Source organism: Argiope bruennichi, chromosome 9 (genome assembly GCF_947563725.1).
Source record: "Argiope bruennichi chromosome 9, qqArgBrue1.1, whole genome shotgun sequence".
NCBI lineage: Eukaryota > Metazoa > Arthropoda > Arachnida > Araneae > Araneidae > Argiope > Argiope bruennichi.
The window spans coordinates 76,279,870-76,302,176 of record NC_079159.1 but is presented as its reverse complement, the minus strand read 5'-3'; the positions used below and the strand labels follow the sequence as shown (position 1 = coordinate 76,302,176).

The 22,307-nt window shown below is 24.8% G+C and overlaps 1 protein-coding gene across 1 annotated transcript; it reads left to right on the top strand.

Annotated features, from left to right (window-relative positions):
* The first annotated feature begins 6,628 nt into the window (after positions 1-6,628).
* LOC129984179 (charged multivesicular body protein 2b-like) lies at positions 6,629-20,779 on the top strand. Its single transcript, XM_056093987.1, has 9 exons — positions 6,629-6,819; positions 7,160-7,251; positions 8,193-8,234; positions 9,972-10,073; positions 10,209-10,259; positions 10,492-10,594; positions 12,284-12,390; positions 16,515-16,635; positions 20,539-20,779. Exons 1-8 carry the CDS (start codon positions 6,786-6,788, stop codon positions 16,614-16,616), a joined length of 633 nt encoding a protein of 210 aa, XP_055949962.1. The 5' UTR covers positions 6,629-6,785; the 3' UTR covers positions 16,617-16,635; positions 20,539-20,779.
* Positions 20,780-22,307: the final 1,528 nt, after the last annotated feature.

Here is a 22,307-nt window from a genome sequence, read left to right as displayed (position 1 = left end):
TGTTATAGATCAAACGATTTTCCCTGTACAGCACCAATACAAACACACACAAATTTATCTTTATAATTAGTGCAGATTATATGCATTATGTAATTTAAAAATAAATTGTTTTTTTTTTCTCATATTCAGTACCGGATGACACTACTCATGTGAAATTAAAAATTAAGTAAATTGACAAGTTAATTTCTAGCAAAATTATGTATAGTCATAGAGAATACAAACGTGTAGTGCAATTTTGAACGGTGTCACTTGAGAGGGTGAATAAAAATTCCATAACAAAACTTCATCTTTACAAACATGAAATGCATTATCTACTAATAATAAAGCGTACTATTAGTAGAGCGATCTCTACTAATAATAAAGATGAATATGTGTTTGCGCGTCTGTATATCTGGGTGTTGACGCTCTATTAATCAAACCGTAAGACATATAGCTACCAAACTTAGTACGCACTTGCTATGTTGGACGGATAAAATGTGCACTTCGGAGCAATTTTTTAAAATTTCATTTAGAATTTTAATTAATTAAAAATTAAGCAAGTTCTTGATGTTTTTTCACCTCGATAACTTTAGAAAATATTACAGTATAAATGTTATTTTTATATATTCAGAAATTTTTTTTTCAATGATTGTAATTTTTTGCAGTATAAATATCTTTTTCATATTTAATCAATTTTCTAAAAATATTTTAGACATATTTTCCAGCAAAAATCTTAAGAATTCTGAGCAAATATTAAGCGTATCAAGAATAATTATACAAAAGCATAAGAATTCTTGATGAACACCAAAGTTATTATTAAATTTGCAAAAAAAATGTTCAGTTTTCGTTTTACTGTGCGAATTATTATTCTGTCCTTTAAAAAAATTCTGACTGGCAAAGCTGATCTCAGGAAAGTAAGCAATATAATTATCTAATTCTGCAAAAAAAAAAAAAAAAAAAAAAAAAAACTGAAAAATTTACATTAAAAATATTTTTAATATGAAGAAAAATGCCAATTTTTGTTTTACTCTAGGTTAGAAATTAGATTGTATTGTTAAAAGATTAAAAACATCAAAGTGCATCCTCGATGGTTAGTGGCGTTGGCAGAAAATAAGGAAAATGCATAGTAAAATGAATAGAATCATAGAAGTCTTCTAATATAATATTTATTATAGACTATCTATCAAAATTTGAAGCTTATAAATAATTTGCTTAAGAAGCTATTAAGACCTAGTTACGTAAAGTATTTAATTGAAAATTTTAGCGGCCATTAACGTTGGCTAGTCAGTTATTCAGTGACTAGTATTAAATAAAATGTTGCTATAGATATAACTCAGCAATAGAATTGAAATCACAAATAGAAATTAACGCTAAATAGAAAATGATTAAAACGTGTTTTTCACACGGATTAATAAACCAAACATACTCGTAAATTTATATATACTTTAAAACATATGCTTTAATTTTTAATTCATGAATGCACATAAGCTAGCCAACAAATGGACAAAAATTTGTATACTATTTGTAATAAGTAAATAGGTCACTATACTATTTATTTCAGTGACTTAACAAAGATTTATGAAAATTCTTTATTTGGTACAAAAAGAAAATTGAAATGCAAGAACATTGTCAGAAATAAATAATTTTTAGGACTTACATAAAAAATAATTGAAAATTCATAGATCATTATTGTCGTTTATTATTAGGGAGCAATTTTTCTAGTTTTTATTTCCTTTTGCGAACTTTTTATATAAATCCGAAATCCAGCTGATTTCAGATCCAATCGATATAACTGCCCAACAATTTAAGCGTCCTTGCTGAATTAATGATCGTAAGTTTGTTTTATAATTAATGATTTAATGATCGTAAGTATGTTTTATAATTAATAATTTAATGATCGTAATTAATTTCAAGTTGGAAAACTTTCTTTCTACAAATGCTAAAGAAACTGAAACTGTCAAGATAATCCGTAGATGAATATATAAATTTGAAATGCGTCTTGTTAAAATGGTGATTAATAAATAAAAATGATAGAATATCCATATCTACCATAATAGAAAAAAGTTTTAGAAATTTAAAAAAAAAAAAAAAAAAAAAAAACTTATTTTTGTGAGCATTTGAGCTCGCAAAAGTTAAAATAAAATTCTTAAAAATAACCTTTCAGGATTACAGGAGAATTCGAATTAAGAACAAATATCTTGTTTTTGAATAAATTCAGTGCAGAATAATAATTTCATAAATTCACATTTCCTAGTTAAAAGGCTTTTATTTAAAAAATCCTTTATTCAAATTTTATAGAAAACACCACTTATATAATGAACTAGAATCCAATGCATAAAACGCTAATTATTTTTTAAAGAAGAAATGCCTTGAAATTTTTATTTTCTGCTCATGAAAAGTTTCGCCACAGATCCATTAGTAAATAGCATGTTAAGTGGACTAGAAGTTAATAATTTCCGTTGCTGAAGAGTTTTAACTTTCCTAATTCTTCTAAATTGTAAATTCTAAAAAAAAGATAGAAACAATGATAGACAAAAAACTGGTAACAATAATAGAAACAGAAAAAAAAAAAAAAAAAAAAGCTGATACAAAATTAGTAGTAACATTGAAAACGGCTTTGAGCTTTTTTTTTTTTCAACAGTGAAATATATATTGTTGCAAAATACGTTTAAAATATATTTCAAAAAATGTATTAAATATTGTAAGAAAAATTGTATGATAAACAAATTTGGTATCATTAAAAGGATATATATATATATATTAATTTTATAATGCTATAAAAACTATTTTTCTACTGTAAACTTTTAAAAAGTTATCCCGAATACAGACCAATATTTCGCTTAATTTTTAATTAATTAAAAAATTTTTAATCACTCTGAAAAGCACATTTTTACCCACCAAACTAAATATTTGCCAAATTTGATTGATACATGTCAAAAAGGCTGGTTTGTAAAGTCAGCACATGTACAAACAGACAGAAGCTTTTTCCTTATGTTTAAATATCAAAATTTAGTTAAAATACCAATAGTTTTTCTCACTAAACATTCTTGCCAGCAGGCTTATGCGTTTTAGCAAAAACTAATCACTCCCTAGCCCCTTTTTTCAATGAGCTAATAATGATTTATTGGACGTTTAACTCGTACGGAAATGTCTGGTCCCAATACCCTTCTCGTGCCCACCTTTTTTCCCCCTACTAAATAGACAAAGTAGCTGTAAATTTTATGTTGCGAACATACAACACCCTTCGTAAAAAGACTACTAGGATTCTTTTATGTTTGTTAAGGTCCATGACAAGGCGGAAGAAAAATTAACCCTGTATGCAGGAAATATGAAAGAGACCTTATGAACGTCGCCCAACTGGAAACTATAGACTAAAGACCGATCCTGCTTAATTCTTGGTCTTATACTCAAGAATGTGTTTGATATTGTCGATATTAAACACTATTTTTATTTACTTTATTGCTGTTGTAATTAAGGAAAAAGAACAATATAAAGATAGATTAAAATGAAACCTAAAATATTATTATACTACGATATTTCGAATTAAAGGTTCGAATCACCTTAATATTTATTTTTTGTATAATTTCTGTGATAAATTTGAAAAGAGAATATAAGTAGTCTATAGAAAATATAAGGATTTTTTGATCTGCCGTCAAAGACATTTTTTTCCTTAATCTGTTCTCTCCTAGCAGATAACAAATGGTCAAGATCAATTACATGATGTTATTGATACCGGATAAAATTAATGTATTAATCATTGGAAGGAGTAATAGGATTTAATTGAACAAAATTAAAACACAGTGCCTGAAAATTTGCCATTGTAGGATGTCCCCTTTCCGAAAACTAAGAGAACTGCTCCACTTCGGGCTCCTTCATGGTTTTTTTCTATCATTTTTCCTGATAGGTTTTCCAATATCCTTCTATTGATAGCGTTTGAAAAAGTCATAACAATAGTTTTTGATGCAAATTAATTTTTTATTTCTTAAGATTTGAAGTCTGATTGAAAGAATTTACTTGATAAAATCAAATATCATAAATCCCATTATGGGTTTGAAGAGGTTTATACATTCCAGCTTATTTTCATCAAATAATCTACAAACAAGTTCATTACATTTTCAGAGAATAAATGTAGATTATTCAAAGAATAGTAGTTGATTAGAAAAGATATATTAAAATTTATAGAACAATTAATGGTCCATGTTACACATTCAACATTAATATAACAATATAAGCACATACACGGCAGCTGAAAATAAATGCTAAATAGAGAATCAGTCAATAAATATTAATTTTGGATTTTAAGAGGAGTCGGTGCATAACTAAGCAGGTATTCCATGTATGATATGGCTAGAGCCGAAGAAGAAACATGAGCTCTAATGTTAGCTAACTATTTAATAAATAAACACCGCGTTCCCCAATGATATAAGTAGACGGTTTTGTTTCACATTGAAAACACATTTACATTATAAGGATGATTATTGTTAGATGTATACTTTGGAAACGAAATCGAAATAATTAGGGATGTACCAGCTGCTTTCGGTGACCAGCTGGTCTGTCCATCATTCATTTAGTATTACTTTAATTATGTCAATTAAAGTATTTGCAATCAATTTAATTTTGTTAAATTAATGCATGAATTGCAAAAAAATAACAAGTCACATATAATTGTAAATTATTATAAAAAATACTGTTTATAAGAATTTTTTTGAGAATTATTTTTTTTAATACTTAATTTTAGTTTAATTCTTCTTTAATTCTTAGTTTTTTATGTGAATTACTGTTTAAGCAAACTATAATATATAAATAATTAACATAACCTTCGAAAAGAATTATCTTGCAGTTGATAGAGGACTTATTTAATGATTGAGCTAAGAAGTAAATATATTAAAACTAATAGAAAGTTAATTTTTAAAATTGCTTTTTATTAAATGATAGAAAAAAGCCATAAAAAGTTGGTCAAATAAAAAAAAATCAACTGTATTTTATTAGGGAAAAAAAAAAAAGATGATAATCCAGTTATACCTAATTTTTAATTTTATGTTAACCTAAAATAAATGAAATAAAATAAATAATAAAAATGTAGATAATAAAGTAGATTTGAATCTTCATCCAAAATAATATAGAAAGCCAAGATTGTAGATTTTAATTGTTTAGTTTTATATTATCTTTAAAAAATTAAAATGACTATAATATGCGCATAAAATTGTATTGAATATCATTGCAATGTGCTCATATAGAAGTATAGTTTACTAAACCAATGAAAAATATGTTTAAAAGTATTTTGAAAAATACTAAGATCAAAAAAGAAAAATATTGAATGAAATTAAAAAAAAAAGATAACTGAAATTTTTTTTTTTTTTTTAAATTTAAAATGTTTATGGTCAGTGATATATTTCGAAGTTATAAAGAAAATGCTGGAATTTTGTTAATTTTTCATTAAAATTTTAATTTAATTTTTGAAACAAGATTTCTTAATATTGCTATCTAAGAAATAGTTAATTGCCAGCCAAATTTGAAAGCTCTAAGTCCAACAACCTGCCTCGAAAGATGCAATTTATTGATAGCATGCCAGCCTATAAATTTTATTATATTAAAAGTGTGAATAATTTTATCTCATATTTTTTAACAAAGAAAAATCGTTCAGCTTTGATTGAAAAATGAAAATGATTCGTCTTTCATTTACAATATTGCTGAAAATCAAAATTTAAAAATTTGTTAAAATAAAGAATATTATAAGATTTTATAATTAAAAAGATATATGTCTAAATATACTTTTCTTTTAAAGATGAATTAAAATCTTTTTTTTTTTTAATTTGGAAACATTTTCGAAAGTTATTGCAGAAAAACTTCAAACTTTTTCGCTGTTTTTAAATAATAAAAATTAAAAAATTGCTCTACCAAACATTACACTTTCCTGCCCTCCTTTCCTACATATTTATTCTTCTCTGTATACACACGCGCACGTTCTCCTTTATTAGAAAAAAAAATTTGCATTTAGTAAAAAATTTATATATATATTATATGGAGAGTCCTTGCAGCCAAATGTTATTTCGAATCGCAATAACATAAAGGCATTTATTTATTCAAATTTCGCATGAAAATATTTCTATTATTATCGACTGTTGGAGACGTTTTCTTTCAAATGAAAAATAATTATACAATAATAAAATAAATGAAAAAAAAATAATAAATAAATACATTTATATTTTCAATAAGTTATTTAATAAATAATAATTTTTAACAAATGACTTAAAATATTCTTAATACATAAATACATTTTAATAATAATAAAGAATTTATTTACATCAAAATCAATTTAAAATAAAAAAATTATCAGATGAATTTCTGAAAGAGTGTAAAAGAAACGAGTAAAGTTTCAGAAAGAGTAAAAGAAACGAATCAGTTTGACGATTCCAAGTTTTGGCGGAATAAAATAAAAAACAAAATCGCGTAATAGGAAATGAAAAAGATTGGCATTATTCGCCACAAATGTGCTTATTTGCCAAATCTTATAACCCCTAATATAGCTAATCCTGCAATTGGGATAGTTCTTGTTAGCGCCTATAGATGGCTGTAGACTGCTGGCGCCGTCTACAGGCACTAATTGGAACCTAGCTTGATCCTCCAATACGTCTTCCGGTTAACTCTACCCAACATTGCGATCCTATTGCTTAATTTTTGTCTGTCAGTTATTGTCATGTGAAAACAATGCAAGTATTGGCATACTAACCGGAAAGTTAAAAGATTTCAGTGATACTTTAAACTAAATTTATTTCAGACAAGCTGCTTTACTCCCCTACCGCAAAATGAGCTTTTTCTCAAAGAAACCGACTTTAGAAGGTATTTTGGAAGCCACTAATTAGTTTCAGTTTCAAATCTGTTAAAAAATTTCCTTTTAGTGAGATTGATATAAAAGTTTTTCCATATGTTTAAGAATGTGTAATATATGCTTAAGAATCTGACAATTTCTTGTTTCTTTAAGACTTCTTTTTTTAGCAATGACTCATATCTGATTATTTACACCAGATTCTATTAATGTGTGACTTGATTGTAAAATTGAGCTGTAATGTAATCTGTAATTTATATTAATATTTTTTTTTATCGAATTCATAAAAAGAACGTTTTATAGCTGATAATGTTATGATATACATTTAACTTTATATTTATTTCCCATTTATAGAGCAAATGAGGGAACAAAATCGGAATCTGCGCCGTGCACAGCGCGATGTGGAAAAGGATAGACGAGCTTTGGAAAGACAAGAAAAGCAATTGGTGAGTCATAATTTTATTTATTCATATACAATTATTTTTTCTTTGATAATATAAATGACTTATGAAACTGATTTTTATATGGGTGTGTTTACTAATTGATATTATTTTTTTTTTCTTCTGAATGGAAATTGTTTAAGAGGAACTTTCAATTTTTTTTATCCTTTTTATTTATATTAATATTATTTTAATATTCTTTAATTTCTAAACTTAATCTGATAGCTGGTTTTGTTACTTTTTCAGTCACCTTCAATCTCGTACATGAGATTATATTTTCATGAAATATCTCATTGACTTTGTTAATTGATTAGAAGTGATTTAACTTTTGAGGTTAAACTGTGTATTATTTTATGAGAACATTATATAATTTATAAAACAATTTATTCACAAATTCTAAATATATAAATACTTTAAAATATCTATGCAGAGTTTTGACATAGAGATATGACATTTTAAATATAATTACTTATACATTATCATTAAACATTGGGAATAATTGAATAATTCTTGTAAAAAAACATTTAAATCCAAAATTCACTTTTTTTTTCTTTCTTTCCATGGATTTTTAATTAAAATACAACAGTAATAAGACTGAAAATATGTTTATACCATTATTTTGTCTCAGTCTAAATATGATATGGATATAAAACATTTCTGCAATACTAGAATTGTACCTTACTTGGAGGTTTATAAGAAGAAAAAAAAAAAAAAAAAAAAAGGTTCCTTTTGTACTTCAGTGCTATTTTATGTTGATTCATCAATTTTTCATTATTTTAAGGGAGAATGCTCTTAAAATTATAGGCATACATTGTGCCCATTGAAAATTTTCTGTATTTATGAATTATAATTTTTATTACATAAAAATAAAAATAGTTCCTTTTATATCTAGGATATAAATCGATCAATTGGAATATCTACATATTATAGTTTTCTTTCTCTTTCAGGAAATGGAAATTAAAAAAGCTGCTAAACAAGGGAATAAGCAAGTATGAAATTTTCTATATATGGGAGGAGGGATTTTCTGTTTAAGTTTTGACTATGCATAAATAATATTCATTTACATTTATCAAGAATTTTTGTTAAACCTAACTTTTTTTTTCAATTGTATTATTTAGTACATTACAAAATTCAAATAAATTAAATGTTCACATTTATAAATAAAGTGACTTAATTAAAAAATAACGAAATATCTATAAAAAATGATTGATCTTCATTCTTATTTGTTTTGCAAACTCAATTATTTGACTCAATTTCAAATTATAATATATAAAATTTTTGATAATTTATATTCTAAAAAATTTGATTTTTGTTATTCTTATTGTTCCTTATTATATTTCGTTGCTATTTGTATTGTTTCTGATTTTCAGAATTATTTAATGCAACAATTTTCCATCCTGATTTAATAATATTTTTGATATGGTATAGAGAAAATTATTTGATGTTATGGCATACTAATTTTTTTTTATTACATTCATTTTCCTTGTTTGTTGTTATGAATGTGTTCAGTAAATGTAAGTTTTTTCAACTTCTCTTGAGAGAGAAGCTTTAAATTTGTTACATTTTATATCAAATCCAATTAGTCTTGAATTTAAAATGTTTTCCTTACTTGATAAGATATTGCTCTGAAACTAAATTTTCACCTTTTTATTTTTTTAAATATATTGCTCTGAAACCAAATTTTCAGCCTTTTATTTTTTTAAATAAAAAATTGTATGTTGTAATTTTTAATTCAAAACCATCTATAAGTCATATGCATTCGTAATCATTATTTATTTTTATATTTTTAAGTGTCTCTTATTTTTATTCTTATTTGAATGCATCCCATTGTTACTTTTTTCTTTGACTGTTTCTTATTACTTTTCATTGTTACTCATTACTTACAAATTCATTACTTCACTACTATTACATTCATTACTTCATTGTTACTCAACAAATCAATTAGTATTCCTGCATCTTTAAACTATTTTCAACTTGCATGTATTATCCATTATTTAGATTTTGTAGTCAAGGTATCAAAATTTTGAAAAATTTTTTTGCTTTGTTGTATATTTGAGGCAATGCAAGAAATTCAATAGTAATCTTTATTTTTTTTAAAAATATTTTACAGTATTAAAAGACTTTCAATGCTTAAAAGAATATTTAAAAATGACTTTTTAGCCAATTTTTTGTTAATTAAATATCTCTGTCTCACCAATAATTTTTTTTTATTTGGGATAATTTTATTTCTCAGCTGCCTTAAACTGGGTGTTAAGTTTTTAAAAAAAATATTAATATATTATTTTTACATATATGTTGAATTATTTGCACATATTGTTGAATTCATCAATATGTGCTCATAACAAATTTAAATTTATATATTTAAAATGATCTAATATTATTATCTAATAATCTGTAATTCATCCATTTACCTTTCAAAAGAAGTATCAGATTTAAACAAAGATATGAAGCAAATTGTGTATAAATAATTAAACAAAATATGTTTTAAATAATCAATCATTTTTCTCATAAATAATAATTTTATTTGCAATAAAATATATTTAAAATTTGATTTTAGTTAAAAATTTAATATAAAATAAACTTTTACCTAGTTTTATTTGTTTTATTGATATTTGTGATTGCAAAACAATTTTATGATTAGGAAATGTGAAGTGTATTGGTAATCATATTAGAATAAAAATCATCTTTCAATTATTCTAATAGATTTTATATAAAATATATTTTAGGTTTTGACAGTTTTGGCTAAAAATTTAGTCACTGTAAGGAAACAAAAGGCTCGGACATATACTGCTGCGTCAAAAATCACATCTGTAGGAAACCAAACAAAGGTAAAATGTCCAAAATAAAAATGTTATCTCAGAATATTGAACTTTTAAAAAAATGTTATTTAATGATTAATTGTTTAACTTTTGAAATATATTATGTATTTATGAAATGTAAAATAAGTTTTACTTTATTTTCAGGCTATGCACTCTAGTGCTAAACTTGCAAATACAATGGCAAATACAACAAAGGCATGTATTACTGTTTATTGTCAAATACTGTTTCTATCAATCAAATATGCAATGTTAATTTTTAAAAAAATTATTGCTGGTGAAATAACTATTTTATATTCAAATTATTATTTCTGAAAAAAAAAAAAGAATATAAAATTGTCTTAAAAATATGCTTCTAAAAGTATTGCAATAACATCATATCTTTTGTTCCTGTCCCATAATTTCTGTTTTATGTATTTCAATAATTTAGACCATGGTTTCTGCAAACAAGGATCTAAATCCTCAAGGAATAGCAAGAACTATGCATGAATTTGAAAAAGAATCTATGAAAATGGGCATGGCAGAAGAAATAGGTGGGATATTATCAAAAATATTTCTTTGGAACTGTGTGAAATTTTTAAAGTTATATTTATAAAATATTAAATTACCGAAAGAAAACAAAATAAAAAGTATAGAGATAAATATCTTAAATTCCAATCTGGAAAAATATATATATATATATATTTTATGTCACAGTTTATTTTAATATCCTTTATCTGCAAAGAGAAGTACACAATAGAGATAAGATTTTTTTTTGAAGCAAATTCATATAAAATGGTAAATATCAAGTCTCCACATAGAATACAGTTTGTTAATTTAACACTTATAGAAAGTATTATGATAAAGTCTGTCCTACTAGAGAGCTCCGAGTTAAAAGAACTTTAAAAAAAATGCAATGTAGGCTATTTTAAAATTTGAAAATATTAGGAACACATTTTTATTACATATTTCTTTTTATATCATTTTGATATTCTCATTTTGGATTAATTTTTTTCTATTAATAATTTATTCTCATTTTATTTATTTTTTTATTTTTCACATCTTATGAGGTGTGAAAATAGCTAGCATATCCTTCATGTATGTGGAAGAATCTGTATAACAAGATCAGTTTTGTGTTCAAATAATTATTTAAAAATTAGATACACATCGAAAATTATTGATTTTTGGGATTCACAATTAATTTATTCAATAGTGAAGACTGGTGCCTGGTTTTTAAATAACTTGAAGACATAAGTTTGTCTTTTTGTGGTTTATTGGTAATAGAAAAGTAACAAATTTAGACTGAAAATTTCTTGTTTAAATAAAAGGCACATGATTATACCGTTATGGACAATTCAATATTAATACCTAGATCGTATCCAAGAAAATCTTACAATGCGCAGCAGGTTTTGAGAGCTACACATACAGTAATATTTGGCAGAAAGCCAAAATTACACCCAACATTCTCCATCGTATTCAAGCCTGCTTCTGATATAAAAGCAAACATTCTAGCATTAACAGTGAGACCATGTGGTATTTACATAATTGACAGCTGGCTCCTCCCCACCTTCATTCAGTTCATGTGGGTAACTGAATTCTTAACATGCATAATTAGTATTAATATATTAAATTTTAAAATTCTCTTTTTTTATTTCTTTTGAAGTGGAAAAACTTCTTGTTTTGATAAAATTTGAAAACAATCTTAAAATTCATTATATATTATTATTATTTTACTTCAGTGCATGTTTTCTGCTTTAGATTCATGATGAAATATTTTGTGACACATTCCTTGAATATCAGTGTAATGCTTTAATATAGCAGTAATTAAAGAAAACTGTGACATTTTTAAAATTATATTTATTCTATCTTTTTATGCTGTAATTTCTTTTAAAATGTGTCATTCTGTTTTATTCAAAATTTATCTTTGCCTATACATTACAGATTTTTCCACTTATGATACCTTTTTGAAATTGAGAGAGTCGAGAATTATATTTCACTATAATATGATCTTCTCACTAAAATAAGAATATAATTACGTAGAAATTATACAGTATTAATTTTTATTCGTTTTAGATATTTGAATAGAAAACATGCTTTAATGAATAGAAGTTAAGAAAATATATCTGTATGTGTTTGTAATGAACATTTTACTAATGTTGACAAATGTATATGTTATTTAAGAGTTGGAAAATATTTTCAATGAATTATTTATTTAACAACAATTGACATTTTTCTTTATATAGTGGATGATACCTTAAATTCAGTATTGACAGAATCAGGTGATGAAGAGGAAGAAGATGCAGTGGTGAACCAAGTACTAGATGAAATTGGTATTGAAATTTCTGGAAAGGTTGGTCCCTTATGTTATTAAATCTATATTTTAAATTTAGTTCATGGCATCATTTTAACAATATATATATATTTTTTCAAATTGGTTTTCCGATAATGCAGTTAAACAGTTGAATACCTAAGATACATGGATAATGAATTTATGGATTTCATACAATTATTAGGAATATCTGCACATTTCAAAACTTCTAATGAATCTGTTCTAAGAATTCTAATCTATTCTCAGAATTCATTCAGTGAATTGTTTGATTATGATTTTTTTATTATGATATCAAATTGAAGAATCTTTTACCAAAAAAAATAATATCAATTATTGTAATGTTCTTGTTTTAATTAAAATATGAAGTGAATCAATATAACTGAGTAATCAATGGTTTAATATATATGCAGGGTGTCCTCAAAAAGCGGAACAAGCATTTATTTCCTTAATTATTGCGATTAGAACTTCCATTTGGAAAGTCTCATTAAATAAATAACAAAATTAAATAATATAATAAATTAAAATAATAATAAATAAATAATAAATCATTAAATACCTAAATTTTTAAAAATACTTTGTCTTCTGTAGAGAAGATAATAAGTTCAAAAAATAAAATTTTTATGTGGCTCTTATAGTGAAAATGTGACAAAAAAATAGAATATTTTTTTAACACTCATCAATAAGGACATGAAGTTTCCTGCCTCTATCTGAAATTTGCTTAGACAAAAGGGAAATTTGTTGACATAGACCATTTTACCAGACTGACCACTGTTAGAGTGGCATTTTCTTTGTAATTTTCAGTCATGATATACACATTAAGAAATATTTTTAGAAGGAATGAATTAAGAAACAATAGATTTATTAACTTTCATTTAATAAAAAGAAAAATACATTAATTGAAGAACTTAAAAACTTGTTCAAAATGAACACTCTACCTATAAAAAACTGCATTCTTCCAACATCATTTGTAACTTGAATCTAAGCTTTTTGAATTTATCAGTAAAGAATCAAACATATTGGTTGCCATTCAGTGTACTGTTGAACAAAATGGAACCAACCCAAAATTTTTTGAAATTGCCACATAGCATATTTATTGAAAATTGCCATTGATAATAAAACTCCTGTGAAAAAATAGATTTTTATTTCTTCAAAATTGATATTTTTAGTAATTAATATTTATGTTACAGTTAAAGCAACATATTTCTATTCAAATTTTGTTCCTCAGACAAAGATTTGATTTTACTTGAGGCAGGATCCAGTTGCAAAATACTAATGTTGATCATGTAGTTGTCCTTGCACATTGATGCAACATTCCATGGAAATATTTTCTACACTGTTTCTTTTGGAATGTGGAGCTCTAACGTACTGTTCATACTCTAATATGAAGATACCTTGAAAAATAAACCAAAATGTCAATTTCTGCATCACATGTGTAGTGCCTTTTCCATCCCCTTCCTTTCCATAAAGGAGTTCTATAGTGCTTTCAGGAATTAAGAATCCTGCATTTTTATTTTATTAGGATTAAACTGATATTTACAATCATATGCAGCATAAATTGAGAGCATATCGAAACATTCCTTGTTACTGAAATATGACATTCTATTAAAAATTGCATGATTAAAATCTAAGAATTTTACTTGCTTATTCAGCAAACCAGTACTTTTCCAATAAATATTCAGTTTTTCACTCCTTCCTTATGAAATTGAAGTAGAAATTATTGATTAATTAAAATGAACAATGTTATGTGTGATTAGCATGATGAGAGATAATGATGATTGATAAATATTTGCATATGACAGTTTTCTGTATTGAATAACTTTGCATTTCTGAAGTAAATGTTTATCTCGAACTTGTGATTACTCCTTCTAAATTTAAAAATAAGCATACATCTGCAAATAGAACAGAATTTATAGATAAATATAAAACCTTGCATGCATAGAAGAATGTAAGAGAACTGTGTTACTAATTAAAACTTTTGCTCCATGGAAGATATGAAAACTTTAATTTTTTTTAATACTATTATATAATTAACCTCTACAAAAGTTAAAATGTTTTCATACAATTTTTCACCTTCTGTAATGAAATTTTATAATTAGAAGTAAATGCATAAGTGCAATATTTAAAGAATTAATAGTTTGTTTCGTTTTTTCGGATCACACTCTATTGTATATTAGTGTGTGATACTACACACATTAATTGAATTAGATAAATATCACTAAACTGTACTGAATCATTAGAAAGCTATGTAAACAGAATATATTTAATTACCTATTACCAACAACTATCTAAAATATGTCAACATGTTACGAGACTTAAAAAAATGCTTTTCACACTTCTTTATACTTCTTTTCTTTATTTATTCCTTACTTTTTTTGGGATTCTTTAACATTTTAGTAAAATTTGCTGTTATCAACAATTGAATGGTACATATCCAGTGCATGAATCAAAATTAGCAAACTTTTTGTGGGGGAAAAAGGTTAATTAAGTAAATAAGTGAAAAAGTTAGTTGTTTTAAAATTTCATTCATTGTTTGCTTTTTCTGTAATGAAAGTTTAAAGTAATTTTCTTATATGGAATTTTTTGTTGTTCAGTTGAAATCTGTTGTCTAAAATGCCGAGAGAGAAAAGCAAATATTTGATTTCCTGTTAAAATAAATTTTCAAAATGACATTGAAGAATATTCAGTTACTGTATGAAATATACTCAGATACATTTACTAGGGAATTTCTGTATTTGTCTGGAGTGCAAAAGGAAAATGATTTTGATATATGAGTGAACGCAACTATCATGCTTAATAAAAAAATCCACAAAATCAAGAAAAGTTTTTTTTTTTTTCCTACTCATAAAAAATATTGAAATGAAAGTCTTTATATTTGTGTAAGTTTTATGGAAGAATCCCAAAAGTGGTATGAATTTATAAATAAAGCATTTTTATTTATATACTCTTATTAATTATAAGTGCAGCAATTCTTAAATCAAAGCATAACTTTTAGTAGAACATTTTGAATGTCGCCTTTCCGCTATTATTTGTGTTTCTTCAATGACTCTATATGGTTTTATGTTTTTCTTTAAATTGCTCTTGTTCCTTAAAAGAAAAGAAAAATAAATGAAAGGGGACTGAATTGTCCTGAATGGATATTTTTTTAAGTTTTAGTTTTTAGAACTTTAATGACAACTCACTTGTGTAAATTTTCTTTGTTAATTCAACACTTATACTTATTCTTTTATTTAATCACATTAACTTTGGGGGTATATATTAGAACACTTGAAATGTTTATAGATTCCACTTAATTTTTATATTGAATCTTACAGGGATTGATTTAATTTTTGCTCATTTGTTTAAGAATGCTATAATTTGATGCATATATAGAAGATTGCAAATCAATTATGCAATTAGTAATGAAACTGTACATATTGATAAAGGAAAAGATTGTTCACTGAATAAAATATGTCTCCTATTTAAAACTCTCCATCCTTCTTCGGTTATGGATATTGCTTTTCTGTTATTCTTTCAAATAATAAGTTACTAACAATCTTGAATCCATTATTTGATGTGTTTGTTCCTATTTTACATGAAATCATTTAAATTAGTATTAAAATTATATTATTTTTGATTGATTTAGTAAGATTGATTGTATTTGTTTTATAAGATATTTTAAATTAATAAAATTTTGATGGTTGTATATGTTCTTAATTTCATGCAATACAGTCAATATAATGCTCTTGCATCCAATAAATAAAATTATAAAATCCAGATATAACTAAACCAGACAAAATCAAGCTTTGCATGTTCGTCAGCAGAGGGGAACAAAATCATATAAATTGAAAACAGTTTATAATCCTTGTAATTTTTCGTTTTGTTGCATTTCAATTCAACATTTATTTCCATCCTCACCAACATTCTATGCATATTAAATTATGATCAATCAGAGCATGTACATTTATATTAAATACATTTAATATACCAAATTCTTCTCAGATTCCAAAACGTCAATTTATGATAATTAATATGTGATTGTATTTTCTTTACTTTATCCTGTAATCGAAAATTATTTTATTAATTTTTCTTTGTTCTTTTTTAAATCATGAGTATAATCTACTTGTGGTTATTCTATATTAATCAGTTTTTTAAAATTATATCTTTAGATGTCTAAAGCACCATTGGTTAGTAGAGATGCCATTGGTGAAACCAGTAAAGTTGCTACTGATGATGAATTGGAAAGGCAGCTGGCTCAGCTTAGAACATAGTACAGGGTATTTATCAGAGGTAATAATTCTTTAATCCATGTTTCCCTAATAAATTAAAACAAAATTTTGTTTAGCCTTTAATTCACCAAATGCAAAAAAAAAAAAAAAAAAAAAAAAAAGTTTATTTAAAGATATATAAAAGTGTAATTGGTGGATATTTAAGCATCTGCTGGCAATCAATATATATAATAAGTTTAAAATATGCAATTTCTACTCACAATCACCAGAATGCGGGGTAAACTTGCTAAGTCGTTTATTAATGACAGTCATAGTAAAATTATTAATATCTCTTCCATTGGAAAATTTTGATCTGTATGAATCCTGTTCATTTTTGGTGTTGTAAGCAAAGCAAATAATAATTTTTTTTTATTTTCACTTAAAATTGCCTTACTAAAAATAAACTCATTATAGATTTTTTTTATCAGTATAAATTGTAATGCCATTGGAAAGAATTCTAAGTATTTTCATATATATATATATATATTTGAAATTAAAATAATTAAATTATATTAAAGGTGTAATGTTTTAGAATATTGTATATTTTGATGAAAGTTGACACAAAAGTATTTTCCATGTTGTACATCCCAGTGTTTTTTGTTTGTCAAATGACAGTAAAAAAATATGATGCTTTTATTGCATCAACAGCTTTACTTACATTGCAAGAAAATATTTATAATCAAGTATATTCTGATAGATGAATATTTAAATTAGATGAAATTTTCAAAATTTAGATAGATAAAATATTGTTACAAAAATTTTCTTCTGCTACAAATACCGCCACTCAATTGTAATGACGCAGCGCATTTAATCTCTAATAGTTCAGCAGCTTGCTTGCTGTCTGATCCTCTCAAATCTGTTTACTCGTCGGCGACTCCGACTCCTCTCACACCCGCCTTCTGACGATACACACGACTTCTTCCAGCTTCAGAGTGCTCGTCTTTTATAGTTCCTGGAGGCGGGGCTAGAAACTGCAGACCAATCAGGGTGTACCTGGGTGTATCTCTGTTATTACTGGATGGATCATGAAACTTCTTGAACTTTCTGGTATTATCCATTTAGTCGCCAAACTCGCCAAATTCACCGCCAAGTCGCCAAATAGTCGCCAAGCTCAGCACGCCGTGCCGGATAGCAAAATTACAGATTTGTAACAATATTAAGTACTAATTATAAAATCTTCTATGTTTATATAATTCTTATCAGATTTCTTTCAAAATCTAGTAAAAATATATGCAATAATGCTCATTTATGTGTTTTTATAAAAGTTATAAAAGAAACAATTTTTGTTCTTTAATATTAAATATGGAATTATTTTGGTTATAGACAGTTAAAAATTTATTTTTAAATTTTGATAATCAAGTATAGTTTTAAATAATAATGTTACTTATTTAATTTTTCTTTGTGGGAGATATAATTTAATCATAAAATTGATTAGAAAATTATTTTTTCCTTAATGGACATTAATGCAAAATCTTCATATGATATGCATTATTATTTATTTTTTTTTAAATATATATGTTTCATTAATTTATTTGGCTTTTTTCTGTCTATGGTAATACATGATATTTTATTGTGTCTTCATCATGTTCAATATTCTGAATGATTGAATTATTTATAATTTGCAATTCAATTCATTCATTATATTTGATATAATTGAAGTGAGTTTTCTTTCGGATATTGACATCATTCTGTATGCATTATTAAGGCTCTATATGCCGATTTATTAGAGCTTTAAGTGATACTGATAAGAGATTTTTTTTTATATGAAGATTCAATGAACAATATGAATTTACTATTACAATATACTTTCATTAGAGTAACTTTCTGATCAATAATTGAAGTACTAAAAATTATTCCTTAGTAAAATTATAGTTACTTTTTTTAAGCATTGAATGCAAAAATATGTACTTATTCTTAATAAATTTTCTCTAAGGTGTATTATTCAAGTATGCACAAGGGTTTTATTTTGGCACATGTCACTCCTAAGTATATGTTCAGTATAAGATTTTTTTTTTTGTTGTTAAGTCCAAAATACCAAATATCTTTTCCAGTTGATAATTTCATGAATTTTTATTTTTTGAAATGGATTGGAAGTAAGTATATAAGATTTTTAAATTATAATCTGAGGCTTCTGAATAAATGGATAATTTGGAAAATTTTAGTTTTCCTTTTAATCCCAATGAGGAAGTTATTTAATTTTCTGAAGCATTAATCTTTTAATTTATTTTTAAATTCAACTAGTGCCAATTTTATAGTCTGATTGTTTTGTCCATCCCTCCTTTTGACTATTCTTTATATAGTCTTCATGTGATAATTTTTTCCATCCCCATATTTTAAGATTTAATTATAAAATTTTAAAGGATATATTATTTTCTTCTCTTCAAAGTTATTACTTTCATCAATTTAGATTTTTACTGATTAAAATCTTTTATTTGTATTTTATTTAAGGAGAGTATTAAAATATCTTTCTACATACTTTCAATTTAGCCTTGCTTTTATTGGAATTTGTTAAATAAAAACTTTTTGGTTTCATTGTAAATTTACACTGAATAAATGATCCTTAACTTACAAAGATAAAAATTTTGTAAAATGTTTTGCTTTCCGACTTTTCTTTTGTATAATTTTATTTCTTGCAACAATATCTAAAAAGGATAACACTTTTTTTAGTTTTGAGAATATAGCAAAAATTCTAAAGTGAATAATGTTGTTTGTTTAATTTACATTTCATTTTTACTATTACCATTATTATATTGGTAGTTTCCTATGTGCATATAGGTGAAATAAAATTTTTAAGAATGGTATTTATTGATATATTTTATTATATTATTATATAATTCTGAAGAAGTGTTTGCTGTATGAGGTATTATCCTGCTCATGGTTCAAAATAACTCTTGTAGTATTTTAAAACAAGGCAGTAATATAATTGAAACTAAACTAGTATGTAATTCATTAACAATATTCTTTCATGTATCTTAATTAACGACCATATTTAAAATCCATTCATAAATTTAAGTCAAAATTTATGATCCAAAAAACTATTTTAAATTAATGCATGTAATAATTGTATTAGATGAAAATTGCAAAATTTTTTTTGTGTACAATAAACAGTTGTATCTGTACTTATGATGATTTTGCATTTAAAGTTATTATTTTACTAATCGCCTTTGACGAACAACTGGTTCGCTGGTATAATTGGTTATATTTAATTTCATGTTAATTACTAAGATTTAATTTCATGTCCATGATTCCCAAAAATTGTTGGATATTAAAACTACATTATTTTAATTGTCTTATATATTTTCTATTTACATGAATCTTTCTTTTATGGAAACTGGCCCCATAACATCATAGTCTATTAAAAGCATATATGCCAGGTTCAATCGTTACATTACAATTTTTTCTTTAAAGCCTGTCTTCTAAACTACATAGACATTAAATAAAATCCTTCTTCTTTAGCTTTCAACAATGGTAAAAGAAATCAGGCTGTCAAATGTTTGATGAAACAACAAAAACTGTTTGAATTTTAGACAAAATTTATTTCTATTTATAAAAATTAGGCAAAAAAATATTTAAAAAATTGCCAAGCTTCAAGAAAAATTCATAAGTATCAAATTGGTATAATGAAGAAGATACTTTTTGAAATGATGCAACATTTATTTTAATGCAACAATATTTTGGATGCTATTACAGAAAAATGACACAATTCAGCTTTATTTTTAATTACAATTTTTTTTAAAAAAACCCGCTCTGAAGTCATATTTCACTCTCTAAGATATATATGTGCCAAATATCATGGCTGTTGGTCAAACAATCGGATCTGGTGAGCACCAACGTGCATGCACATCTTTATTTTTAATAAACATTACTTTTTGTATTTCTTGATTTATTATATAATTCTTTACTTTATCTCTCTCTTTTGTTTTAGGTGAAGCTCTAATCAATATGCTGCTACAAGTTTCCAGATTCTTATATATTAATCAAAAGTCCATTTTTTCCCTGTGCCTTTGAGACAGAATTCTGAAAGCAACATAAAGGGATTTGGATGAAAGGACCATTAAAATTAAGAGGCATCTTAATGATTGTATTGCATCTGTTTGAAATAATAATTGCAGCTGTAAGAATGAAATATAATATATTCAATTAAAAAATATATATTATTCTTTGTACATACTTTTCCAAAAATAAATGTTTGATTCTTTAAAATCTTTCATTCTCCTACTTTAGATGCAACATTTATTGAAAACATGAACAAAAAATTTTAAAAACCTTATTCTTTTATAACAAAAATCTTTTACTAGATTTATGTAAATAATAAATCAATAAAATTGTTTTTAAAAACTTGTTTAGTTTGTTAAACAGTAAATTTACTCTTTAGCTTTAAATTATTCAATATTATGGTATATAGATAAGAATTTTTTTTTCAGTTTCACTTCTTAGTTGTGCCATGAGTATGAAATTCATATTTAATTCTAATAATTGGCTAAATGTTAATTAAATTTTTAAAAATATTAATAGTTGGGAACATGCAAGTGTACAAAATTTCAATGCTCTTGCACTTTGGAAAGTGAATGTAAAATTAATTTTAAAACTTTATTTTTGAAATCAAAGAACAAATCTACTTAGTTTAATTATATAAAGCATATACATTTATATAAATAATAAAATTATACAAGTCAATTAACATACAAATGGTAAATAAATAGAATATATATAAAGAGGATTAACAGTTCAAATTTCTCCTTTGGAATAGATGATTCTAATGTAGAATCATCTATTACAAAACTATAGTAAGACAGTAAAAAGTATTAAAAAATATTATTTTTTAATTTTCTGTTAACCTAAAATATATATGATGCAAACTTTTGCAATTTAAAAAATTATGGATTAAATGTTTCATTTGCTGTACATCCAATTATTCAAAAACATTGAAAAAAGTTTATTTTTTCACTAAGAAACAATGACCTTTATTTTAATTTATTTGCATATGCATTTAATTAATTAATGCACACTAATTTTCTTTGTCAATTTCGAATTGCACTGCAGAAGTCTTCGGATTATATCACAAAAAGATTTCAGTTTCATTTGATATTTCACAAATTGTGAAAGATTTTTAGCTTAATTGGCAAGATCATCAAAACTGAGTAAAGAGATATTAGAAGAAGTTTTAAACACATTTTAAAAATAAAAATAGGGGCTATTTATTGAGGCTCATTAGATTGTGTAGTTTCTACTGATGAAGCAAAATTATGGATACACTTATAATAAAGCTTATAATAAATTATATAAATTTGATCTAATATATCAGTTGAGCTTGAGAAAAGATTGAGCCAAATTGCTCAACATTTACAAATTTATGACCAGAGGAGCTAAAAGACACATTATTTCTGATATTACAGTCTAATTATCAATAAAGATATATTTTTGTGTTTTCAAAGCAAAAGTGTCATTCATTCTATGTATACACCAGAAGTTATACAGAGAATTTTTTCAGTATAACAATATGCTTCATATAGTCTTCATTTTATTTCTATTATTTAATAAATTAATTAAATATGTAAACCATTTTTTTTATTCATTTCATTTTATAAAAATTATTCATTATTAGAAAAAAAGCAAGAACAATATTTAAAGAATTTTTTACTTTATATAAACAATATTTCTATCTATTCATTAAGGCAGATATGCCTTTTTCTA

Coding starts and splice junctions, on each gene's coding strand:
- LOC129984179 (XM_056093987.1), top strand. CDS start 6,786: ATGAGCTTTTTCTCAAAGAAACCGACTTTAGAAG. Junction 7,252..8,192: donor AAAGACAAGAAAAGCAATTG/GTGAGTCATAAT, acceptor TTTCTCTTTCAG/GAAATGGAAATTAAAAAAGC. Junction 10,074..10,208: donor CTGTAGGAAACCAAACAAAG/GTAAAATGTCCA, acceptor CTTTATTTTCAG/GCTATGCACTCTAGTGCTAA.